Source organism: Callorhinus ursinus, unplaced genomic scaffold (genome assembly GCF_003265705.2).
Source record: "Callorhinus ursinus isolate GAN/ISIS: 27379988/994484 unplaced genomic scaffold, GSC_fseal_2.0 scaffold68, whole genome shotgun sequence".
NCBI classification, from domain to species: Eukaryota; Metazoa; Chordata; class Mammalia; order Carnivora; family Otariidae; genus Callorhinus; species Callorhinus ursinus.
This window is the reverse complement of record NW_027397130.1, coordinates 467,125-493,050: the sequence shown is the minus strand read 5'-3', so window position 1 is coordinate 493,050 and position 25,926 is coordinate 467,125. Positions and strand designations below refer to the sequence as shown.

General features: G+C 52.0%; 1 protein-coding gene across 1 annotated transcript; it reads right to left on the bottom strand.

Moving 5' to 3' along the window:
* Positions 1–24,886, bottom strand: RAB40B (RAB40B, member RAS oncogene family). The gene is made up of 6 exons (XM_025860024.2): positions 24,636–24,886; positions 5,274–5,334; positions 3,380–3,440; positions 2,625–2,702; positions 1,665–1,887; positions 1–390 (listed from the first exon to the last, which is right to left on the bottom strand). Exons 1-6 carry the CDS (start codon positions 24,802–24,804, stop codon positions 119–121), a joined length of 864 nt encoding a protein of 287 aa, XP_025715809.1. The 5' UTR covers positions 24,805–24,886; the 3' UTR covers positions 1–118.
* Between the last annotated feature and the right edge of the window lie 1,040 nt (positions 24,887–25,926).

The window sequence follows — 25,926 nt, the reverse complement described above, 5'->3', positions numbered from 1 at the left end:
ACCGACAGGTGCTTCCCTGGGCCTGGAATGGGCTCCCGCGTCTGTCCCGCGTCCGCCCCGCGTGGGACTGCTTGGCATCTCTCCTGGAGGGGCCGGCGTCTGGGCTCGGGCGCCTTCTTCAGGAGACTTTGCAGCTGTTCCTGGGGCAGCGCCTGGGCGGGCTCTGGGGTGGGCGGGTGGCCTTCACCTTGCGGAGGCCGCTCCTCTTGTGGGTGGAGCTGGTGGTGAGGGAGTAGGAGCGGCCATGCATCATCCTGGCGTTCAGGCCGGTGGCCATGGAGAAGGATTTGAGGTGGCTCCTCAAGGCCATGGGCAGCGGGAGCTTGTCCACCAGGTGCACGGGCGTGCAGGACACCACCGCGCGGCAGCACAGGTCCTGCAGGCTCAGCACTTGGGAAGGAGAGGAAACCGGGCTTAGTTCACATTGTCCTGGACACACGCCGACCGCAGGGCAGCCCGCTCGCCCCCCCACCTTCCTTCCCCAGGACTTGGGCTGAGCACTCCACCCACCGGGCCCTCGCATGGCCCTGGGAAGGGCCGGAGGTGGGCCACCCTGCTTTAGTCGCCTTGGACTAGAGACCCCTACCCCTGGGGCAGACCTGGAGGGGAGACGGTGGCTGGTGAGGTCCTCCTGCAGGCCTCACCCGACTGCGGTTTGGGGTGAGAGACCGAGGGTGTCAGGGATGACCTTCCCAACCACACCGCTGACATCAGAAGCACGTGTGACCAGCTCTATGGGGACACGCCTGAGAAGCAAGTGCTTCGGTCTCATCTACACTATTCCTCATGTGAGTCAGGCTCCCCGGGATGGGGCCCTGTGGGACCTGATGAGGGCGGCACTCGTGGGGCAGCCCCTGAGGGGTCAGGCCCGGGGGTCTCAGTAGAGAGCTCTCTCCATGCAGTGGCCCTCAGCTGGGGGTGGTTTTGACCCCCCGGGACACTTGTGGTTTCCACTGCTGGGGGGCAGGGGGCAGAGGGCAGAGCACACTGAATGTCCCCCCAGAGCAAACAGCCGTGTCGAAGCCAGCAGCACTGCTGAGTTGGAGAATCCCTAACTGAGAAGAATCCAGTTTGGCTCCCTATGCCGCCCAGTTCAATGACTATAGGTTTTGTCCTTTTGTCTTGTAACAGTCATATGAGGCCAGGTTGCGAGGAAATCCGTGACAGGGACTGTCACCGTAAAGGCCCCACAAAGTAGATGGCATCAGAGGACACGGGTCTTTGGACAGATTAACACCGAGGGATCTGAACAGTATTCCAACCTCAGGTTATAGGGTGCCCACTATGCTCGAGGCGCTTCTGTTTCTCAGGTTCCCCTCTTTGCAAAGAAAAAATAAAAAGAGTTGGAAGTGAATCATTCCTGACACGATATGTGCTTCCCAAAACCATGGGGTGAAACCTGGCCAGCCGGCCCTCAGGGGGTCCTGCTCTGGGTGGGGAGGTGCTGCCCCCTTCCCACTGCACAAGCCTGTTTGCACATGCCTCCACCTCTGCCCACACACAGACCTCAGAAATGCCTCTCGTGAACTTTCTGACAAAACTATTAATAGTGATCCCTCTCAGATTAAATGCATTTACTCTGAGGATGGACATGGTGGCTTAAGGCGGATCCTGGGAGGCAGACCAGGGTCTGGGGGCTGTAGGACGGCCTGACTGGTGCCTACCCTTGCTCGGCCTCCAGAGCCGGTCCATCCCGTGTCTCAGCAGCACGGTCCTGGCCAGCTCCGTGAAGGACTCGGTGATGTTGAAGTTGCACAGAGGACTGACCTCGAAGAATGTGACTCCCAGGCGCTCCGCGTAGGCCTGTGCCTGCTCCGTGGGGACCTGCCGCTTGAAGGCCAGATGCAGGCGGTTTCCCACCAGGATTTTAGGGACGCCAGGGGCGTGCTGAAGGGTTAGAGAAAGGCAAGGGGGTTACTTGGTGAGCTTTTGTGGCTGCTCGCACCTTGGGTGTACAGGGTAAATCCTCCCCCAGTTCATGCCCACCCAGAACCTCAGAATGTGTCCTTATTGGAAATAGGACCTTTCCAGAATATAATTAGTTAAGATGAGGTCACTGGGGTGGGCCCTCAATCCAGTCACTGGTGTCCTTGTAAGAAGAGGAGAGGACACAGAAGTCACAGTGGAAGAGTCACGTGCGGGCAGAGGCAGGCACTGGATGGGTCTATAGGCCAAGGACTGCCGGCAGCACCCCCGAAGCTGGAGAAGGCAGGAAGGATCCTCCTCTAGAGCCTTTGGAGGGAGCCGACCCTGCTGACGCTACATTTTGGACTTCTGGCCTCCAAACGGTGAGAGCGTACATTCTTGCTGTTTACGGCCACGTGTTTCAGCAGGCTGCAGGAAACTGACACCGTGCGTGTGGTTCTGACCACTTCGTGTCCACAGTGGCAGTCGGGCGGCTGCGGGTGCCGGCGGGCAGCAGCCCAAACGCCACCCGCCAACCCACTCCACACAGCAGGTGGTATGCGGCCCCGACCCCCGGGGCTGGGTGGGTCTCCAAGTTAGGGCCCAGTCCTGTTCTGGGAGGCGACACAGCCTCGTGCTGCGGAAGCCTCGTGTCCTGGCCCACATGCCTGACACCCCCACACACCCATGTGGACGGTGCCTGGCACACCATGTCGTACCTCGTCTATCTCCTTAATCCACCGGTCGATGCCATCAAAGGACCAGCGGTTTGCGATGTCATAGACCAGGATCACACCCTGGGGGGAGAGGCACCAGGCTTACCTTACGGGACAGAGGCGGACACAGCCCTGGACCGTGCTGGCCAGTGTGCAGGATACTTCGTCACGGACTCACAACCAGCTAAATGACCATTTTACTTATTTTAACAGAAAACATATTATTTTTGTTTATCTACCAAATGTCATAGTTAAATAAGTATTCCTAATGATATTTCATGAGCTCATTAGTCAACCCTCAAATGTCAAGGTGAGTTGGGGACTCAATCCCCCACATCCACAAGCTGCTCTAGAGACACGGCATGTGGAGAGCCTGCAGGGATCACCTCCTTCCTAAGAGCAGGGCCCGCCCACCTGGACAGAGTGCTCTCCTGAACATGCACGGCACACACACACAATCACGTGAACAACGGTGCACACACAGCCCTGCTGCATGCATATGTATGCGCAGACACACACAGACACACGCGTGCACGCAGGCCCACGTGCATGCAGACATAACACATGCATCCACACGCACACAGGTGCTCATCCCTGATGCTGAAGGCTTGTGAGCCACCAGACATTCCTTGGCACACTTTCAGCCTCTTGCATCAATTCATATATGAGCTTAATTGCCTTCTCCTCCAGGTATCCATTTAAGAACATTCCAAATGTTATTATTCAGTCAGTTAACTTCCTGGCTCAGGGCATGTTACCTGTGCGCCCCGAGAGTAGGAGCGGAATATGGTACAAAATCTTCCCTGCCCGGATGTATCCCTGGAAAAGATGATGGAGGCCATTGAGAAGAAATCACTGCTTCTTCCTGACAACAGGGTTTGGAACTTGGGAGCCGTAGCAAACACATTTTACAACTGTCAGTCAGTGGCCATCCCACTACAGATACATCCCTAAGTTTATCAAAACAAAGAACTGACCCAGAGGGTGCGGACACCTGGAATGACCGGAATGGAGCTCCAAGCGCCATAAATCAGGATAAAGAAAAACAACATTCCCGTGGGATGGATTCCAGCAGCCTGTTCTCACGGCAGCGGCTCTGAGGACCCGTGGGTGCTGACCCCTGGCATCTCTTGTAAGGTCAACACACATCCGCGTGTCTGATGAACACGCCCACGTCCACAGGGGATCCTCCACAGGGATGAGGGTGGGACTGCAGGTCCAACCACATCCTCACTACAAACAGCGCAACTTCTCTCTTTTCTCCTCGTCACCTGCAGGTGGTGACCTGCCCCTGCTTTCTGAGTCCTAGATGAGCCACCATGAGGGAGGGCAGGGCCTGGGGCTCAGGAGAGCCAGAGGTGCTGACCATGGCCCAAGACGGGAGGAGGAGCTCCTCAGTGTCGAGGAGCAAATCGATGGAGAACTCGCAGCTCAGCCGCTACAGAGTTTCCGCTTTGCCTGCAGATGGAAGTGGCTAGGAAGTTTGTGGCCAAGGAGGCACAGGAGGAGAGCAGCCCTGGGGCATGAATCACTAGCTTTCATGGGAGACTGGTGGCTATCATGAAGTGGGAACGTCCCTGGACGTGGGGTGTTGTGGATAACCCCAGGGTGTGGCAGGAGCAACGGAGGGGGTGGGCACATGACGGCATTCACAAGATGAAACACGCAATCAGGAGACTTGTTGCTGCCCAGGGGAGATGTGGGACAGCCTTTGGAGGCCAGGGCAAGCATGGGCTGAGAGGGGGGCCCTCGGACGGTCTCAGGGAGGGGGGCAGTCAGGACGAGATAAGCCCTGGGCCCTGCAGGCCTCAGGGCTGGGCAGAGGTTGCCGGGCAGAGCACGCAGGAATCTGAGGACAGCTGGTGAGAACAGAATGCCCCACAGCAGCGGGCAGCCCAGAGGACACAGGCTGCTGGTGGGCCTAACCCACAACCTCAAACATCCTGGGGCGGGGGGCAGGCAGTGGGAAGGCACAGGGTGCTAACGGGACATTGTGGAGAAAGGCTCCCTGCTGACTGCCCCTGGGAAGGGGCAGGTGGGGATGGCAGGAGGACAGGCTTCCAGTTAGGGGAGGCTCGTGTGGCTTGGGGCTTAGGCATGTTTGGGCAGAGAAGAGGGCCATGCAGGTGGCCCAGGAGAAGGGATGACACAGGGGCCGGGGACAGTAGTCAGGCACGTTGCATGGGGGCAGTCGAAGCAGGAAACCCCAATTCTCCCACTCCCCAGCCCCACCCGGAGCAGGAGGGGCAGAGGCAGGGGAGTGTGACCCGACCTCAGAGCCAGGGCTGCCAGGGGAGGCCATGGGAAAGAGACCCCTGTCCAGACCCCGGGCCAGGGCCTTCTGCTCCCACCCTCCCACACCTGCCGTGGGTCTGTCCCCATCCCACTCATGGGCCCCTCCTGGTGCTGGGGAGGCAGAGGGTTTCAGTGAAGCCATGCTCTGGACAGACCCCCAGGGACCCACAAAGGCCCCAGCGTTCCCGCCCGTGGATGAAGCCTCGGTGGCCCAGACAAGCGGATCTCCACCTCCTCTGGGCAGCCCTGCGTCTGCTGGGGCCGGAGGGGGTGCTCCTCCAACAGGACAGTGCTGGTACAGCCTCTCCTCCTGGGGCCGCGCGTCCTGCCTAGAGCCCGGGGTGGGCCCCGACTCACCAGAGCTGCAGCTTCACCCTCCGGCCGTCCAGCAGGATGGTGGTGGTCTTGTAGTCGATGCCTGTGGAAGGGGTGCGGGCAGCTTAAGTGCTATGGGCCTCACAGCTATGCTCAAGCAAATGGCACCAGAGAGAAGTCTCCCGGGGGTAGAGAGCACCTCTCACGAGGGCAGAGTCGCAGTTTTTGAGGTAGGCAGACTGGACCTTGCTTTGGGTCTCCCTGGGTTCGTGTGGGCCCGGCCCACCAGCCCCACTGCTCACTCTGTGGGGCCTCCGACCTTCCTCTCCTCACTCGGCACCAGTTGCCTCGGCCTCCTGGCCTCCCCAAGGCCTGGGCTTCCCTGGCTGCTGCCTGCCACCTGAGGGGTGGGCAGCGGCAGCCAGCTGACGCGGACTTGGACTTTGGCCCCTAAACTGTTCGGCATCAGGCCCCCTGTTTGCAGGCAGCTCTGGGCAGCCCCATGTCCCGCCCCCTTGTCTCTGTGACCCTCGCTGCCCCCCCCTCCTGTCCTGGGGCTGTTGCACCTAAGCTCGAATCCCAGGCTAAAACACTGAGATCATTTCCCCAAATTATCACACTAAGAATGTAAAGTAAAATGTGTCACATATAAAATGAGATATGAAGCATTACCTCAACTAACTAAAGAAAATACACGTGTGTATTTGTGAGTGTATGTGCATGGTGGGGGGCAACAGTGAGGACCAGCCCCACGTTACAACTGGAAATTTCTGGGTTTTGTTTACTTTGTTTACCCCAACCTTCCCCTATTTTAAATTTCTTCAATGAGCATGCATTTTTTTCTTTTTTTAAAAAGATTTATTAATTAATTAATTAATTTATTTATTTATTTGAGAGAGAGAGAGAATGGTAGAGAGAGAGCACGAGAGGGAAGAGGGTCAGAGGGAGAAGCAGACTCCCCGCCGAGCAGGGAGCCCGATGTGGGACTCGATCCCGGGACTCCGGGATCATGACCTGAGCCGAAGAGTCACTTAACCAACTGAGCCACCCAGGCGCCCCCATGCATTTTTTTTTCTAAAATAAAAAAAAGCAATAAATATTTTTAAAAAAGAAAAATATTCCTCCCCATTCCACCGGAAACCAATTTTCTACTTCTTTGAGAAACCACTCCTGTGTTCACAGAGCAAGTTGCCGGTGAAAGACAGTTTCCATTAAGTAACCAGAGAAAACAAGAAAGGAGTACTCCCTTCCAAAAAACAGATGCAACACAATTTATGATCACAAGCATCCAAACCGCTTAGTAACACCACACCACCAGGCTCTGTGGTGCTTGATTTATCTCATTTTTAGACTTAGGAATGTCTCTCAAAGCATGCAAACCTCGAGAAGACCAGCCTTGAAAAGGTTCTGGGATGTGGCATATCTTGACAAGGAAAGCTGGATTAAGAGTTACAAATCTAAAGTGGAATGTGCTTCTGGGGGGCAGGCAGGAGAAGAGAGAGGAGCCCCTCCATGGGAGCCTCACCCTGAGAAAGTCCTGGAATGGGTGTGAAATCTTAGCAGCTCTCTACCAAAAGAAAAACCCCCACACCCAAGGCTCAGAAAGCAAGCTCCCCAAACGCAGTGCTAAAGAAGGTGCCATTTCCAAGTAGCTTCGCTGTGCTACCTTGGTGGATCTACAGTGCTTAGACTTAGCTACCCCACACCCATGAAAGCCACAAGAAAAAGAACACCATATTCATCAACCCTTCTGTCTTTAAAGTAGGTTGAGGGCAATACAGTCTGCATGGCGGAAGGTGACAACAAATTTGCTTCTCATTCTGAGGGCACATTGCCCAAGGTTTTAGGGCAGAGCATAGATATTCTGGAAACTGCTTAGGTCAGTACATTCAGGCTCTGTGAAATTACTCTTTGGAATGACCAACCAAGGGCCTCTTCACAGCCCTTTAAAATCCCATGGAACTATCTGGAAAGCAACTTCAAATGCCTATATTCTTCCTTTTGCAGCAGTCAGCTTTGGGCATATATGATGTGAGGGACACATGCAATAAAATAGAATATATAGGGCGCCTGGGTGGCTCAGTTGGTTGAGCGACTGCCTTCGGCTCAGGTCATGATCCTGGAGTCCCGGGATTGAGTCCCACATCGGGCTCCCTGCTCGGCGGGGAGTCTGCTTCTCCCTCTGACCCTCTTCCCTCTCGTGCTCTCTATCTCTCATTCTCTGTCTCTCTCAAGTGAATGAATAAAAATTTATTTAAAAAAATAAATAAAAAGGGGTGCCTGGGTGGCTCAGTCGTTAAGCGTCTGCCTTCAGCTCAGGTCATGGTCCCGCGGGTCCTGGGATCGAGCCCCGCATCGGGCTCCCTGCTCGATGGGAAGCCTGCTTCTCCCTCTACCACTCCCCCTGCTTGTGTTCCCTCTCTTGCGTTCTCTCTCTTTCTGTCAAATAAATAAATAAAGTATTAAATAAATAAAATAAAATCTTCAAAAAAATTAAAAAGAAATAAAAAATAAAATAGAATATATATGCCTAGAATAGAATATGTATACACACATATATTAAATATAATATATAATAGAATGTATAATCACATAAGTAAGTAGAATATATACACATATAATTAAACATATATAAACACATAAAAACATATACAGAGAGCAACTTCAAAGTTAATTTTGGAAATATTTAATTTTTCCATTGGAACACTAAAGGTTTTATGCCATCTAGGTGAAGCAACAAATAAGTACACTTGGGAATCTATTTTTGAATCTAGAGAGAACGTGGGCTTTGGCATGTCTGTTTCCAGACAGTAAGAGAGAGCTCTCACCATTCACAGGCTGGACAGGTTTTTCATTTTTAACCTTTAGGAGATTAACTCACTGACTTGGGTTGGCTCCTTTGATTTACAAATTGTCCTCATGTACTTATTTTTTAGGTCCACAATAAAAAATAAGTTTTCATAAATTTAAAAGAATTCATTCCTCATGGTCTTTTTAAGCACTCTATAAGGTTTTTTGTTTTGTTTTGTTTTGTTTTTAATTTAAGTAATCTCTACACCCAACATAGGGCTTGAACTCACCACCCTTAGATCAAGAATTGCATGCTTGGTCAACCATCTTGGTTCCCCTCCTCTTCAGGAGCTTTGTACTATTGCTCAATAAACTTTCCAAAAAAAAAAAGAATCGCATGTTCCACCAACTGAGTTGGCCAGGCGCCCCAAGCACCTTATGAGTTTTTAAAACTATACTTCGATTTTGTTTTCATTAGTCATAGATGCACATGGTTTCAAGTGTCAGAGACTTAATATGGAAAATGACAGGACCTGATCCACACCCCACCACAGTGCTGTGCGCCCATTTTCATCTTTTCTGTATTTCTTCTGCTATGTATCTCCAAATTTGTAAACAACATACTTGTATTCCTACTTCCTGAATTTTTAGGTTTAGGCATTAATCAAATTCCCACTGTGGAAGGTGAAAATGTAGTTCTCTTTCATTGACATACCCCACATGCCTCTCTCTCTCCCTTACACACACACACACACACGCACAGAGTATAGTCATTTGCCATTTTAGCTATAGATCAAAGTCCAATTTTACATCAATATGACCAAGTAAACACTACCCGCAGCTGGATCATGTGGTATACTATGTTTATGTGTCCTTCACATACAACTTTTTTTTTTACTGGAGTTAAAAATCGCCTTTTTGTTTATTTGCTTAGTTTTCTCTGCCTTTATCACTAACATATCCCTAAAATCTCCTCCAATTATCCAGCCCTCCCCTTGGTACTTCCACACATTCAGGTGTTTCACCTTCCCGGTGGCCTCTCCCCAGAGCTTCTGTCCTACCCCCTTGCAGACTAGGGGTGTGCTGTCTTCCTGAGCCCTCTCTTCTCCTGCTGTGGAATCCCACATCTCCCCCTCTGTTGGTTTACATCCTTTCCTTCCTGAGAAAAGGAGACATAGTAGAAGATAGTTTTTGAGACTTTGCCTGTCTGTAATATCTGTGGTCTGCACTCACTCTTCATTGAGAGTGGATGGGCACACAATTGAGGTAGGAAATAATTTTTATTCAGAAATGTGCAGGTCTACCTTCCAGGGTTCCTGCTGAGAAGTCAGATGTCAAACTGATTCTTGATCCTTTGAAATGCAATCTGGTCTTTCCTCTTGTAAGGCATGGAGGGTCTTTGCCTTGGCCTAGTGCTCTGCGATCTCATGCCTTGTTATGAGGGATTTTCACTGTTGTGCTGCCCACTTGACAGGCTCTTTCAATCTGGAGATGCGAATCTCAATTCTGGGAAATGGTCTTTTCTTTTTTAAAGATTTTATTTATTTATTTGACAGAGAGAGACACAGCGAGAGAGGGAACACAAGCAGGGGGAGTGGCAGAGGGAGAAGCAGGCTTCCCGCCGAGCAGGGAGCCCGATGCGGGGCTCAATCCCGGGACCCTGGGATCATGACCTGAGCTGAAGGTAGCCGCTTAATGACTGAGCCACCCAGGCGCCCCTCAATTCTGGGAAATGGTCTTGAATTATTCTTTTTTCCTCCTGCTGGGGTTTTGTTACTAAGATGTTGGGCCTCCTGAACCTACTGCATGATTTTCTTATTTTCTCTAATTTTGCATCTCTTTTTCTCAATACTCTGGAAAATCGTCTCAATGTTATCTTTTATCCTTCTTTTGAAATTTTTATTTCTGTCATCACGTTTTTAATTTCCAAGATCTTTATTGTTTTTGGATTGCTCTCTTTCTTTTTTAAAAAGATTTTATTTATTCATTCGAGAGAAAGAGAGAGCATATGAGCAAGGGAGGAGAGGCAGAGAGAGAGGCAGAGGGAGAAGCAGACTTCCTGCTTAGCAGGGAGCCCGATGTGGGACTCCATCCCAGGACCCTGAGATCATGACCTGAACCGAAGGTAGACGCTCAACCATCTGAGCCACCCAGGCGCCCCTGGTTTGCTCTTTTTTGAGGTTCTGCTTCTGGCCATGACTGCACGGCTCCTACTGAACCAGTCCTCCTGCAGATAACAACTCTCAATGATAGACTAAATGTAAAAACCAGTGACCCAAAACCACCAGAGAGTGACCGGCTGTGTGGGGGAGGGGCTCTTCACTACTTTCTTTTAAATTTTGGTGGAGCAATCAGACAGTTCAGGGTTCACCAGGTGGAAGAGGAGCTGGAAAGTAAGCTAACACAGATGGAAACACAGATGGGGAGAAAGAGCAGTAGAGAATCCTGAAAGGCTCACGCCCCAGGACCCAGCCTGGGCTCAAAGGAGGCCAGCCTTTCAATTGTCAGTCTGTTGAGGCCATAAACTCCTCTTTGCTTAAGCTGCTTGAGGCTGACTTTTTTTTTTTTTTAATTCAGGTTAGTTAACATATAGTGTAGTATTGGTTTCAGGAGCAGAATTTAGTGATTCATCACTGACATATACCACTCAGTGCTTATCCCAACAAGTACCCTTCTTAATGTCCATCATCCATTTAGTGCATCCCCCCCACACCCTCCTCTCCAGCAACCCTCACTTTGTCCTCTATAGTTAAGAGTCTCTTATGGTTTACCTCCCTCTCTGTTTTTATTTTATTTTATTTTTCCTTCCCTTCTCTATGTTCGTCTGTTTTGTTTCTTACATTCCACGTGAATGAAATCATATGATATTTGTCTTTCTCTGATCGACTTATTTCACTCAGCATAATACCCTCCATTTCCATCCAGTTCATTGCAAATGGCAAGATTTCATTCTTTTGATGGCTGATTAATATTCCATTATACATATATTTGTATATGTATATATATATACACATGGTATACCATATATATATACACATATATATACACCATGTGTATACATGTATATACACACAATATATATACATATGTATGCTATATATAATGGTATATATATGGAATATATATAAATGGAATATAGTATGTATGCATACACACACACACACACACACACACCCCATATCTTCTTTATCCATTCACCAGTCAATGGACATTTGGGCTCTTTCCATAATTTGGCTATTGTTGATAGTGCTGCTATAAATACTAGGGTGCAGGTGTCCCTTCAGATCACTACATTTGTATCTTTGGGGTAAATGCCTAGTAGTATAATTGCTGGGTCGTAGGGTAGCTCTATTTTCAACTTTTTGAGGAAACTCCCTACTGTTTTCCAGAGGGGCTGCACCAGCTTGCATTCCCACCAACAGTGCAAGAGGGTTCCCTTCTCTCTGCATCCCCGCCAACATCCGTTGTTTCCTGACTTGTTAATTTTAGCCATTCTGCTGGTGTGAGGTGGTATCTCATTGTAGTTTTCATTTGTATTTCCCTGATGCCGAGTGATGTTGAGCATTTTTTCATATGTCTTTTTGGCCATTTGTATGTTTTCTTTGGAGAAATGTCTGTTCATGACTTGCCCGTTTCTTAACTGGATTATTTATTTTTTGGGTGTTACTTTTGATGAGTTCTTTATAGATTCTGAATATTAGTCCTTTATCCGATATGTCATTTGCAAATATCTTCTCCCATTCTGTAGGCTGCCTTTTAGTTTTGTTGATTGTTTTCCTTCACTATGCAGAAGATTTTATCTTGATGAAGTCCCAACAGTTCATTTTTGCTTTTGTTTCCCTTGACTCTGAAGATGAGCCTAATAAGAAGTTGCTGAGGCTGAGGTCACAGAGGTTGCTGCCTGTGTTCTCTGCAAGGATTTTGATGGATTCCTGTCTCATATTTAGGTCTTTCATCCATTTATGAGTCTGTTTTTGTGTGCGGTGTAAGAGAATGGTCTAGTTTCATTCTTCTGCTTGATGCTGTCCAGTTTCCCCAACACCATTTGCTGAAGAGACTGTTTTTTTTCCCATTGGACATTTTTTCCTGCTCTGTCGAAGATTAGTTGACCATAGAGTTGAGGGTCCAGTTCTGGGCTCTCTATTCTGTTTCAATGATCTATGTGTCTGTTTTTGTGCCAGTACCATACTGTCTTGTGGAGCCAACTTTTTTGTATGCACCAAAAATGTCCAGTCTGATAGAAAACCCACAAAGCACAGTGAGTGGAGAGAGGAACAGAGAATGTCTGACATACAAACCCTGGAAAAAGCTACATTTTAACATCTTCTCAAAGCAAAGTACAATGACCTGTGTCTCAGAATTTCACTAACAGTAAACAAGTACTTAAAAGCTCAACAATCATGATTTACTCATTAGCCATCGTGACTAAAACTGAACTCAATGACTGACAGTCCTGCTGAATAACCTGCCCCTCAGCTAGGCTAACGCCTGACGCCTGGCCCCTGGGAACACACCACCCAGTGGTCTCCACTGGCACCTGCTCATTTAGGGTGGCGACTCCCGAACTTCTCCAGGTCCACCCGCTTAGCTGCATGCCCCACTACCACAGGCAGCACCTCCCTCGACCGGTACTGTGGAGACTCCAGGATGGAATGGGGCAGGGCAAGCAGGGTGGGATGGGAGATAAAGCTTGAGAAAGCACTGCTTCCTTGTGTGATGTGTGCCTTGGTTTCTCCAGGTGGGGAAGGTGGGAGTGGAGATGGGTCAGACCCACTGGGGCCACACAGTTTCCCTACTCTGAAGGCCCCACAGGGAGGAGCTCTGAGGGGCCTGGGACCAAATCCCAGTCCTGATAAGCAGTGACTTTCTCATGCTCCCCTGTGCCTCTATTTCCCCCACCACCTGGAAGAACGCACTTGCTACGGCTACTTACAGCCTGTGTGCCAACCACCTGTGGCGGCCTCACCTCAGCAGAAGCTTCACTCTTCCCCAGACCCCCGGGTCTCTGAAGATAAACCTCTGATACAGCTGTGCCTGCCACAGAATGCCCAGATCACCTCTCTCCATGGCCAGAATCTCCTCTCCTCACAAATTTACCTACTGGACCATTCTCTTTCATTCCTGCAATGTTTCCTTTTTTCTCCTACTTACGTGTTTGCTCTTCTCTTTTTTATTTCTCCTCGTGCCTGACTCTGTTGCTGGCTACCATATATCTCAGTCCATGAGAGCCCAACATTTTGACATTAATAGTGTCAAGGTGAGGATCAAAAGGTGTAATTCATGTTCTCTGCTCTCAACTAATCCAATGAAAACTCTGTCCATCAAAATGAAATGAAAACACGCAAAAGCTTCCAGAATAAAGCCTGTAGGAATGCTCATTGAGTGAGTCAGAATAGCAGAGAGAAGAGATATAATTTTAGCCTTCTTAAAAAAAAAAAAAAAGGAAGCATCAAATGCCAAGCCATTCACTCTACTTTTAGCTCCACATGATGAATAAATAATTTAGTTCAGCTCATGCACCAACTGCTTATTTCTATTTTAGTGAGTGAGCAGGCGTAAATGTGTGCCGTCACGTAGGAGAATTCTCTTCTGGTGTAAATATTGGTTAACTATCACTTACAAACATGTTCATCTTTGAGTAGCTGGCTTTTGAGAAATGTGTCTAATGCTGAATGAAAACATCAGAAAGCAGGCCAGCGATTGCCAGAGGCTGGAAGGAGGGGTTTCCTTCTGAAAGTGGTGGTGGTTGGACAAAATTGTGGATGTACTAAGTGCCACTTACTTGTGCACTTTAAAATGGTTCAGTTTGGGGCGCCTGGCTGGCTCAGTCAGTGGAGCATGCGACTCTTGATCTTGGGATTGTAAGTTCGAGCCCCACATTGGTTGTAGACATAACTTAAAAATAAAATCTTAAGGGGTGCCTGGGTGGCTCAGTCATTAGGCCTCTGCCTTCGGCTCAGGTCCTGATCCCAGGGTCCTGGGATCGAGCCCCGCATCGGGCTCCCTGCTCCGCGGGAGGCCTGCTTCTCTCCCTCTCCCACTCCCCCTGCCTGTGTTCCCTCTCTCGCTGTGTCTGTCTCAGTCAAAAAATAAAATCTTAAAATAAATAAATAAAATCTTGAAAAAATAAAAATAAATAAAAATAAAATGGTTCGTTTTATATTATGTGAATTTCACCCCAAAGAAAGCATATGCACATGAGTCCTCCCCAGAGCTGGTTCTGCTTGGCTCTTTGGATCAGAGGGACAGTCTGCTGGAAGATGCTGGGTGCCTCGCAGAGCCAAGGGGTGGGAAGGGCTCCGGGCAGGCGCCCGGCTGCACCCACAGCCAAGGCCAGTGCTGGCCCCTCAGTGGGCCCCCTTGAGTTTCTGAATGGTTCTGCAAGCAAGTCACATTCTAGACAGGGACATGAAGTGTGTTCATCACGTTTACACAGTGGGCAGTGATTGAAATTGAAATATCTCTCTGCAGATCTCCTTTTTGAAAACGATGTTCCCTGAATGTTTCTCCTTCCTCATTTTTCTCTTTGAAATAGCAGAGTGGTGGATTCAGGTGCCCCCAGGTGAGGGGCAGTCCAGGGGCCTCCAGTCTCCTCCTGACTGTCCCAGCTTTTGTCCACACAGCTCCCACCCCTAGGGGCCCTGAACCACTTATTCCCCACTTTGGGAGTTGAATTTTCCCATCTGCCCAGCAGGGATAGGATCACCACCATGCTACCTTGGCGTGGGCACCCAGTGCTCTGTGCTGACCAGCTGCATCCAGGAACACTGAGTTCTCACAGTGTGGGGCCCAGCACCCCTGCACGCCACCCCACCATCAGTGAGATTGTCTCTGAACCGTTATTTGGGTGTGGCCAGACAACAGCCCCTCTTTCCAGAGTCCCAACACTTCCAAATCACAGTGCTTTGGCTGTGGGGCTGCCCTCACTGTGTCTCAGGGTCACCCCTTAACTTGGGGTACTGCTGGAACGTGGACTCAGACCACCACCAGGTCCTGGCAGGTCAGGCCAGGAGGTGCATCCTCCCTGTTCCCACCCTACTTTGCACAGGCCTGCTGTCTGCGAGACACAGCTGGGAAATTCTACCAACCTCCAGGAAAGAAATGGGGGCAGCATCTCTGTTGTTCAAGTGCATGGTTCTCGATGCTATTGGCACCATTTCTGTAAAGCCCACTTCAGCCAGGGGCTGCCCACCTGGCCCGTGGGGCGCTCTGGGCTCAGGCCCCCCAACACCTCCCATCTGGGACACTCTGCTCACTTAGACGGTCAGTTCAGTCAGCCAGCAGCATTGTATTCTAGCACATTCCCACCCACAGAGGCTGCATGTGTCTTCAGAAGGAGCCCCGAGCCTCCTGGTTCATCCTCCTACCTCTGCAGTTGCAGAAGCTGAGGTGACATGACATCTTGGGGGAAGGAGAGGCCCTCATCACTGGTCATGGCCATGCCCGGCTGAGTGACTGTCCCAAAGGCAGACAGTAAACCCGCTCACTTGTCTGTGCTCCTGAAGACAGTTTAGGATGAACCACCCTGAACTCAGGGTCACCTTCCCTACTCATCTGGAAGATGACAAGGGCCTTATTTTCTGGTAAAAACTGCGGTCTCAGGCACTAAGCATCAGAGGGCGAGAGGCCCCTGTATGTTACTGTGGCTAGAGGGAGAGGAAGTGGGGGGCCAGCCAGGGAGGTGCTGGGCAGATGCAGGCCCCTCTGTTGAGCAGTTATCATCAGAGGACAACTGGAAAACGGCAACACTGGCTTCCCTGAGAAGCCCACAGAAGGGCAGACGTCTGGGGGAGGCCAATGTGGCTCTGCCGGGCACAGAGCACCCAGAGCCCAGAGCTGCCTCCTAGGCTCATGCTCACCAGGTCCTCACAGCCCGTGAGAATGGTGGGTGCCCTGAAGTGGGTCGCCAAGCTGGACACCTTTGTGAGCAGTTTCCTGTGCCAGAGAAGAGGCCAGCCCCTCTTCCGCTGGGCCAGCCCTGATGCCACTGTCCTCTCAGACAGGAGGTACAGTGCGGGCTCAGGCCAGCCTTGGCCAACATCATGACCAGCTGGGCCCTGAGCTCCAGGCCTGGGCGATTTTTCTCACAGAGGCCATGGCCACCCCAGACACCACATCAGGGCCTGGGTCACTCCCAGGCTTCCCCACATCCAGTGGCACATCCTTTGGGCCAAGTATGATGAACCCAAGACAGTGTGGGAGGGAAGGATCGAGTTCCCGTGTCATCTGATGGAGGACCAGGGGCCAGCTCCTGGCAGGCCCCCACACTCCGAGGACTACCACCTGCCAGGGGAAGAGCAAAGGCAGAGGATGCTTGGCCACTCAGGAGACAGAGGTCAACTGCAAGGTCCATTTCCTCCCTCGTTCAAACTGCACACAGTGGCTACCACCGGCAGCCAGAAGATTCGGGGAAGGATTCTCCCCTGCAGTCTTGGGGTGGGGGGTCCTGCCCACACCTCGATTTCAGATGCCTGGCCTTCAGAGCCAGAGAGAATAAACATCCATTGTTGTTAGGCCCCCAGTCTGTGGTTGGTTGTTACAGTTGCCCCAGGAAATGGACAGGCCGTCCAGCGTTCCCTCACTGGGTTCCTGCACTGCGCCCCCACTGCCCGCCCCACCCAGTGCTCACAGACCATGCGCTCAGGGCCAAGCGCAGACCCCAGCCTTGAGGGATGGATCCCAGGTCTGATGCCCCTGGCTTTGCCTCTCCCGGACTTCAAACCAGCACGACACTATTTAAACCCACAAGGCAATGGTCTACCTTCCGGAATGAGCACATCATTCTAGACTGGAAGAAACAGATTTTACTTCCAAATGAATTTTCTTAGTCTAAAAGAGAATTCAATGTTCTTCACATTTACCAATTTATTTTTCCCATTAAGACAATACATTTCAGCCTTCTGTATTAGGGTCCACTAGAATTTAACACGATATGTATGATTCTGCCTCTGTAAATTCCTTTTTCTTTTTAACCAAATAAAATGCCATTTGTGTCACGAGTCACAGTATGGTTCAAATCCACAAGCAAACTCGGCTGAGTCCCATTTGGGGAAGGCAATTAATTAATTATTGGCTGCAAGAGGAGGGAATACACAGCCCACATAAACCAAAAACAGCCTGAGGTTCAGCCAAGGAAACCCCAGGACAGTGGTGACGATCTTCGTGGCTCTCCGCCACAGCTTTATGGGACTATCTCCCAAGGGACAACTGTTAGCAGGTGGTTTCAGGCGGGAAACTCAGGCGTCCACGGAGGGACTGTGAAGCCAGGCTGAGTCCCAGGCTGGATCCTGCTGTGGCAGGTGGTGGTGAGGCTACTCTGTGTGCCCAGGGCAGCCACCTTCTTTTCCCACCTTGCAGTTCCAGCAGCGTGGGAGCCTCCTCTCTCCCCAGCCATGTCTCCGAACACAGCCCCACACGAGCTCCCCATGAGCGAAGGACTGTGCTGGGCTGCCTGAGGCCTGGATTCCAAACTGTACACTCTGCTAAACAGAGGTTAACTCCTGGAGTGCAGGCCTACTCAGGAAAACACGGACCACATGGCCAGCTCTCAGCCATGGGGCTGGTGGTGATTAGAACGTTCTCCAAGAGCAAACATATGCTGTGAACAAATAAGACCATCTCAAGGGCGACACAAGTAGCTTCATGTTCGACAAATCTCTGTACGTTACCAGAACTAAGAAAAGAAGAATCTGCTTCTTCAATGATAAACCTCTTCACAAAGTTCGTGCCTTAATCAGAGCAACAAAAATAACTTACACCCGTGTCTATGAACATATACATACGTGTGTGCTCATGTACACGAGTACTGTGCACATGTGTGTGTGCCCTGTGTATAATATCAAATACACTTAGATATACTGTGTCCTGTGAAGTATTTGAAAGGTGAGCACTGTTTTCTCTAAAACCTGTAACTGGGAAGTCACACTGCGGTGTGCGCGCCTCATCTCTGCGGGTCGGTGGGAGACAAGATGTTAGAAGCGATGGCGAACCAGAAGCAACGTGCCGGATTGCAGGCATGAGCGCGCTCTGAGAACAGCATCCGCAGGGGCTGCGACCTCCAGGTCCTCACAGAGGCTGGGGCAGGCCGTGTCTCTGGAACGGAGGTGTTCACAGACAAAGGGGCAGAACCCCGAAGGGTGGCGTCTCTGGCAGCAGGCCACGTGGGGGCCAGGCAGTGCAGCATCTCAGGCCAGCGTGGTGCAGACAGTGGGACCAACTTCAGGAGGTGCTGGAGCTGCTCCAACAACCTGGAGAGAGGCGGAGGGCGTGCAGGGTCTCCTGGGGAATCTGGTACCGGCCTCCAAGGAGGAAAGCTAAAGCGAGGCCCTTCTGAAGAAGGGAAACCTGGAGACCTCGATGCTATCTCATGCGGTGACTGCCTTTTACATGGTTTTGTTTGTGGATCTGATAAATCTACATCTCCGATGTTTTTAAGCCCAATCCCCTGGACACCGCAGCTCTTTTCAGTTTTCGCTTATACACAATTCCTTCTTTGCAGCTAATTAAGCTGAAGAAGCCGGGGAAGAAAGCTTCAAACAAATGTTAAAAAAAAATCTCTTAATGGGAAATCAGCTTATAGCCTGTGACGGGAGTGATAGGCTCCGTCGCTTCTGACACACCCTGCTGCTTCTCCTCACCCCAAAAGGCCCGAGCGAGGAGTAAGCAGGTGTGACCGGCAGGACCATGTGGCTGTCATCCTACAGCCACTGTAGCCCCCAGAGCTAGTGACAGAGGACACAGTGGGTGCTGGGGGGTCTCCAGCCAGAAGCTGACCCTCTGCACAGGAGGAACCTGGGCTGGCCGGATCTGAGCCCCTCCTCACCCATCACCCAAAATCAGGGTCGCCCTGGGTTGGGATTAGAGGCTAGACGACAGGGGCAGTCCCCACTGTAGGGAGGAGGCGCCACGGGATGCAGGGAGGTAGGGCTGAATGATTGGCTTTTAAGGAGAAAATCTGATACAAAGGCAGTTTTATTATTGTCAAATACATGGAAGCATTTATGACATAATTTAAAACATGAATACACTGAAGAAATTTACCGTATGCTCTTGGTGGCACCATGGGAAGTAAGGGAAGTAGAAGATCATCTCCTTCTTAAGGAATTACACTGTAAAGAACTAGGGATAAAATATGATTCGACTCTCAGTTCAAACTCGAAAGTGATGGCTTTATAAATCGCGTTTCGAATCTTGAAGTGGTTGCCAAGGGAAACTGCAGAGTAGCTGTAAAATCAGCAAACCCATCACCGTCTGCGGCGCTACAGAAGGGGGCGTGTAGGCATCTCCTAGCAGAACATTTGTCAAAGGCAAATAGAAAGGCAAAAAAAAACCCATAAGAAGGTCACTAAGTAAAAGCATTTTGCTGGTCTTCACAGGGAAGAAAAGCCACTGCTCTGAGTCAGAGGGGCCACAGAGGGGGCCCGGAGCCAGCCACACCATCCACGCTCCTGCTCTCACTCACACTGTGTGATCTTGAGAGAGTTACTCACCCTCTCTGGGCCTAATAACGTAACCTATCTCATGCGATGGTTCCTCTCTGCTCTTGATAAAGGGGGGGGGGGTGCAGTATTATTACTAGCTGTTAGCAGAAATGAAACAGAGAAGAAAGAAGGGATGTTCTTGCTGGCAAAAGGAAGTTGGGGAAGCAGCCAGGAGAAAGTAATCAGAAAATAGTGAGTCTCTTTGGGAAAAAGTTGGGAGGCAAAGAGATTGCAGAATTTAGAGTCCATTTCATCTACCTTCCTCTCCCACTGTAGAAACTCAGCAACCAGAGAAGGAAAGGTAACGCCCTGCTGGAAACACTACCAGCTGGAGCCAAGGGGAGAGACCCTCACCAGTGAACAGAGAGGAGAAGCCCAGTGGTGGCCCTGACTTCACTCTCCAAACAGAGCTTGGCTGTCCAGGCCTTTTACTCACCACATCTACCTGGGAGAAGAGGCTGAACGAGGTACCAACCCTCCAGATCCGAGGGAGGCTCCAGGGCCAGCAGGCCCAAAAGCGGGAGGTGGGCCCCTCAGCCATTCTGCATGCGTATCACACTTTAACAAAAAGTTATAAAAGGAAAAAGAGACAAAGAACCCAACTTGAAAGGAAACACGACCCAAGGAACAGAAGGACATTCATCCCAATTACTTCATGCAATGGAACAATTTAACAAAAACATTAAGTTGGTGGGGCGCCTGGGTGGCTCAGTCGTTAAGCGTCTGCCTCCGGCTCAGGTCATGATCTCAGGGTCCTGGGATCGAGCCCCGCATCGGGCTCCCTGCTCGGCGGGAAGCCTGCTTCTCCCTCTCCCACTCCCCCTGCTTGTGTTCCCTCTCTCGCTGTGTCTCTCTCTGTCAAATAAATAAATAAAATTTATTAAAAAAAAACAACAACAAACATTAAGTTAGCAAAATGAGAGATTTTTTTAGTGAAATAAATTATTTAAAGAAAAAATTTTAAGATTTATTTATTTATTGGAAAGACAGAGAGCACAAGTGGGAGGGGCAGAGGCAGGAGAGAGAATCTCAAGCTGACTCCCCACTGAGCGCAGTGCCTGATTCGGGGCTCGATCTCACCACCCTGAGATCACAACCTGACCTGAAACCGAGTCAGATGCCCAACCTTCTGTGCCACCCAGGTGCCCCATTTAAAGAAGTTTTTAAAAATTGTAAATGAAAATTGTAAGGGTAAGGAAAAAATTGAAGACCAAAACATCATTTACTAACCTAATAAAAAGGTTAGAAACAGCTAGAAACAGTTCACTAAAATAAAAATTACCAACAAATAGGAAAGGCTTGAGATGCCCACAGAAATTCAGAAGAGAGAGACAAAAAGATCAAAGCAGGTAGAGAGAAGTGAAGGGATGTGGAACACAGCTAAAACCGATCCAGCACAAGGATAATGCGTACGGCAGGCAGTGTCATACGTAACAGCTCCCCAAAGGTATCCACGCTATAATCCTCAGAATACGTGACTCTGGGAGGTTACATGGCAAAGGGCAGGTAAGACTGCAGAAGGAATTAGGTTTGCTACCTGGGTGATCTTTAAATACAGAGATTATCATGGATTAACAAATGGGCCCAGTGCCATCACAAGGGCTCCTGAAAGCAGAAGAGAGAGAGTCAGGCTGGGGGGTGCAGCATGAGACAGGTAGCATTACTACTGTCAGCTTCGAAGGCGAAGAAGAGGCCTGGAGCCGGGGAGTGCGGGAGGCTTCCAGAAGCTGGGAAAGGCAAGCAAACAGATTCACTGCTGGCACCTCCAGAAAGGACACAGCCCCTACCAACACCTCAATTTCATCCCAGGGAGATGGTGGCCCCCAGAATTGTCAGATAATAAATCTGTGTTTTAAGCTACTAAGTTTGTGGCAATTTGCCCAGCAGCAATAGGAAACCTGATGTAAACACCAATCAATATAACAGATGTTTTAGGGACATAAAGTAAATTTCCCTGAAATTAAATACAAAATCTGCAAATTCAAAGAGTACACAGTGTATCAGAAGTTCAACACCAAGCCTTTGACTTTGAGACACGTCTGCTTAAGCTGAGGAACTCGGAAGAAAAGGCAAATCACCCACAAGGAGAGACCAGCAGCGGACCTCAGAGCGAGTGAGGGAGCCCAGTGGAGCCATGGTGACAAAGTGTGAAGGGAAAGAACATACAGCCTGAGGACACATTCTAACCTAACTGAGATACTGTTCACAGATAAAGACAAAGGACAGACATTCTCAAACATGAAAATACTCACGAGCACTTCCTGGAAAATGGCTGGAAATGAAATGTAGCTAATTAGAGGGACAGCAAAATACAGAAGTCAGAGACACAGTGGTGGAGAAAAGACTCATGGTCAGCATCTGATACTGAGGGACTGCGGGCACTGTAACCCCAGTACAGAAACCGGGGCAAATTTAGAGCAACAGGGGTACACATGAGGAGGGGGGTAGGGGGCTGGAAACGGGATGGGAACAGGAGGCTGGAAATGCCCTCCACTTCCGATGCTCCCTGAAGCACTGATGCAAAGTGAAATGTGTCTTTAATATTAATAGTAATAGTAATAATACTGACAATGATTCCAACTCCTTACAATCTCCTGGAAAGTGACTTTTTAACCTAAATCCTCCCTCTGTGTCGAGGAAAAACCTTTAGAAGAAAGCATTAACTAGTTGCTTTTACAAGTGCTCAGTTCGCATATAACAAAAAGAAAGTAACACAACGAAGCGTACCCAAGCCTCTATTCAAACAACCAGGACACATATTCTGTCCACACTCCTCCCATTTGCTGTACATCACTCACTGACTACAAGAACTCAAAACTACAGCTTGTCTCCCCCCCGCCACCCCCGCCCAGGCACACAGTTTTAAAAGCCCGATGCTTTATTTGTTCAAAGTTTACTCCTCCACCCACTGCCCCCCAGGCCCTGAGGACACCAGCACGGAGCAAACAGACAAAACCCGCTGCCCTCCTGCAGCTTAAGCCCCAGAGCTGAGCCTTCCAGCAGGGCTCTGCCACACCTGTCAGGAGCCAAGTGCTGGGCACTTGAACGTGGCTAATATGAACCTTTCATCATATCTTATTTTCACTCCTTTAAATTTAAAAAATCTCACGTGGCTGATGGCATCACCTTGGATAACACAGATCTGGAATCAGAGACAGAATCTGCATTTTCACAAGTCCCCTGGGTGACTCTCGCACTGGCAGCTTCAGGAAGAGTCCAGGTTCTTGGCATAGGTTCTCCAGAACCAACCCAAAACTCTCCCCAACTTTCTCCCACCCCCACACCTCCAATCTTAAAGGCCTGTCTCAGGCCATTCCACCTAAGTCGCTCACATCCCTGCTCAGAAGCTACAGGCTTCCTCCCTCTGCCAGCTTTGCAGACCACTTTCTCTTTTTACATCCCTCATCCTCACATAGCCCACCTTTGGTCCTACCACAACCTTTGCCCTGCACCTCCTGTCCCTCTTGCCTCAAATCAAGTTATCTCCCAGTGAGGTCCCCTGGACCCAAAACTTCCTCCTCTGCACCCTCTTCTTAAGCCGACGCTGCCCAGTCAGGGCGGGAAGCACACACCTAGGCTGGCTTAAACATCAAGACTCCACTTCCCGGGCTGCCCTCTTCTGCTTCTGGAGAACCCGACTGCAAGCCCAGGAGACAGAGAGGGGCAAGACCCTGAGCAGCCAGGTTTGTGTTGGAAGTGCGCCTTGAGCCCCTGACATGAAAGTGAAAAGGTGATCGCAGGCAGGTGCCCTTCACAGCCACCCGACCTGCAGACCTGCACGGTCGGGGCAGCGGCCTGGGTGAAGACCCTGACTCTCCTGCCTGCTGGCCCAGCTTTCTGCCCACCTCACTTTCCTCTCCTCTCCCCTGCCCTTCTTTCCCTCCTAATGTCCACCCCGTCTTGGGGCCTTCGGCCCTCAAACCTCAAACTTTGGGGCCCCCCTGCCCACTGTCCTCAAGCTCTGAGTCCTCTGGCTTCCCCACACGGAACCCACACTCCTTCACTTTCTATGGTGCTTCCCTTTCTCGCCCTCAGGCCGCATTCTCGAGGGTCATTTGGGTTTCTTGCCCTCCCGGGCCTGTTCGCCAGGGCGAGGAGCCCCTCGGACACGCCAGGAACCTTGGAGAAGCGTCCAGACTAGTTTTCTTGCTTCCTCTCTCCCTCCCCTTCCATCTCACCCACGCGCAGAGCCACCACCTGGGAGCCTCCGCCCATTCCCTCCCGCCCGCTTCTTAACCCCCACGCATCCTTTCCAAACGCGTTGCACGCGCTTGTGGCCTCCCGGCTGGGCCCACTTACAGCAGCCCGGCTACCTCCTCCCGAAACCCCACCTGTGTGGTCCGTCCGCTCCCCTCCGCCTAGTCCGTCAGCCCAGTTCAGAAGTACCCCAGCACCCTGCCCAGCCGCTAGTTCCCGCGGGGAAGCGGACCTTGGTGAGACTACGGAGGACACGCTGCATTCCCCTCGTGGGCACTGGGAGTGCAGCGGGGGATTCCCTCGAAGCGCGCGCCCGACTCAGGCAGAGAGGCGGGAGCTGAGCCCTGCGCTCCTGGATCCGCGTCCCTTCGCGCATTCCACCCCCGCTCCTCTTTGCGCCCCCTCGGCCCCGCTCCCAGTCCCCGCACCTCCAGCTCCTCGGCGCACTACTCTGGTGCCTGGGTTCGGCTCCACCCGGCCGGCCGCAGGTCGCCGGTGCGCTCCCTGGTCCTCTGCGCGCTCCCTTGGTCTCCCCCCCTGCACTCCCTGGCCCGCTGCGCGTTCCCCCGGCCCAAGGCGCTCCCTCGGCCCCTCTCCTCCCAGGCCGCCGCGCGCTTCCCCGGTTCCCCGTGCGCTCCCTGGCCCGCCGCGCGCTTCCCCGGTTCCCCGAGCGCTCCCTGGCCCGCCGCGCGCTCCCCGTCCCCCGGCCCCTCGTCAGCTCCCCGGCCCGCTGCGCGTTCCCCTGGTTTCCCGTGCGCTCCCGGGCCCGCCGCGCGCTCCCCTGGCACCCCCTGCACTCCCGGGCCCGCCGCGCGCTCCTCCGGCCCCGCCCCCACCCCACCCCCGGCTCGCCGCGCGCTCCTCGGGCCCCCTTGCGCTCCCCAGGCCCACCGCGCGCTCCTTGGGCTCTGTTCCCCCGTACTGGCCCCGCGCTCACCCGCCGGGTGGCCGTACGGGGACTCGGCCGCGCCATCCTGCAGGCTTGCCAGGATCTCGCCTTTGCCCACGTCGCTGTCGCCCACAAGCAAGAACTTGAGCAGGAAGTCGTAAGCGCGGACAGGGCTGCCCAGGGTGCTCATCGTGCCGCCGCCGACGCCTGCGCCCATGCCCGGCCCGTGGGACGGCGCAGAGGCGGCTGCCGGGCACCGAGGCGCCGAGCCGGCCCCGCTGTCCACAGATCGCGGCGGGTCGGCGGCCCCCGCAGCTGACAGCGCGTAGCCCCGCCCCACCATGCCCGCCCCGCCCCGCCATTGGCGAGCCGCAGTTGCTAGGGCAGCTGCGCGCGCTCATTGACTGGGTTGCCCGTCTATCTCTCTTTCGTCTCCGCCTCCAGGCCATAGTCCACACGCCCCTCCCAGGAAGATCTGTTAGTCGCCGCTGTTGCTAGCCTGGGGGCGGGGCAGGGGCGGGGCGGGGGGCGGGGACCAAAGGCGACGTTATTACGGCCACAGCCAATGAGGTCCGGAGGCGGGGTGGGGCGGAGCCAGGGGGCGGGGAGTGCAGGGGCTGGGCTGGGTCTCGCGCTGCTGTGAAGCGGCGAGGGTGATGCCGGGCCGGGGCGTGGGCCGGGCTCCAGGGATGGCCAGCCTGCTGCTGCGTCCTCCACGTCCTGCCACCTGGAGACGTCGCTGGGCTGGGTGGGGGAGCCGCAAGGGCGGGTTCCGTTCGCGGACAAGCAGCCGGGAGGCCAGGGCCAGGTCGCCTGGCGTCAAGGTCCCTGTCCTGGTGAGCCTGGGCTCGCGGTGTCCCCCACGGTTCCTCCAGAACCTCGTCTTTGTCCCAGAGCGCGTGGTGCGCGTGCCTGTGTGCGCGCGTGCGCCTGTGTACATGTGCACGTGTTCGTGTGTGTGCCTACGTGCTTGTTCGTGTGCATCTATGCGCCTCCGCTTGTGTGAATGTGTGTGTGTGCATGTGTCTGCGCACGTGCGCCTGTGTGCGTGTGTTTGTGCGGGGGGCTGGGGGAGAGGACAAGGTGGGTACCCTCCAGTCCCCAGACTTCTCTCCCTATCTAGGGGGTAATGGGCGGTGGAGGGAGATTGGCCTGATTGGCTCTCAGATCCAATACCAAAATTCCCATGTAGGTATCGGCCCTGATGGGAATCCATGCCCACCTCTGGACCAATCAACTGTAGTAGGAAGCTCTGGCAGCAACCCACAGGGGAGATCTCTTCAGGCTTGGCAACCTTGTATCATTCATCTTAGAATATCCTCTGAGTATGCATAATCAA

What these genes read in the sequence shown, in the direction of transcription:
- RAB40B (XM_025860024.2), bottom strand. Translation starts at nt 24,804, where the DNA reads ATGGGCGCAGGCGTCGGCGGCGGCACGATGAGCACCCTGGGCAGCCCT. An exon ending in CCCGTACGGCCACCCGGCGG is followed by an intron (nt 5,335 to 24,635) that starts GTGAGCGCGGGG and finishes CCCCTTCCACAG; the next exon opens with GCATCGACTACAAGACCACC. An exon ending in CCTACTCTCGGGGCGCACAG is followed by an intron (nt 2,703 to 3,379) that starts GTAACATGCCCT and finishes CTCTCCCCCCAG; the next exon opens with GGTGTGATCCTGGTCTATGA.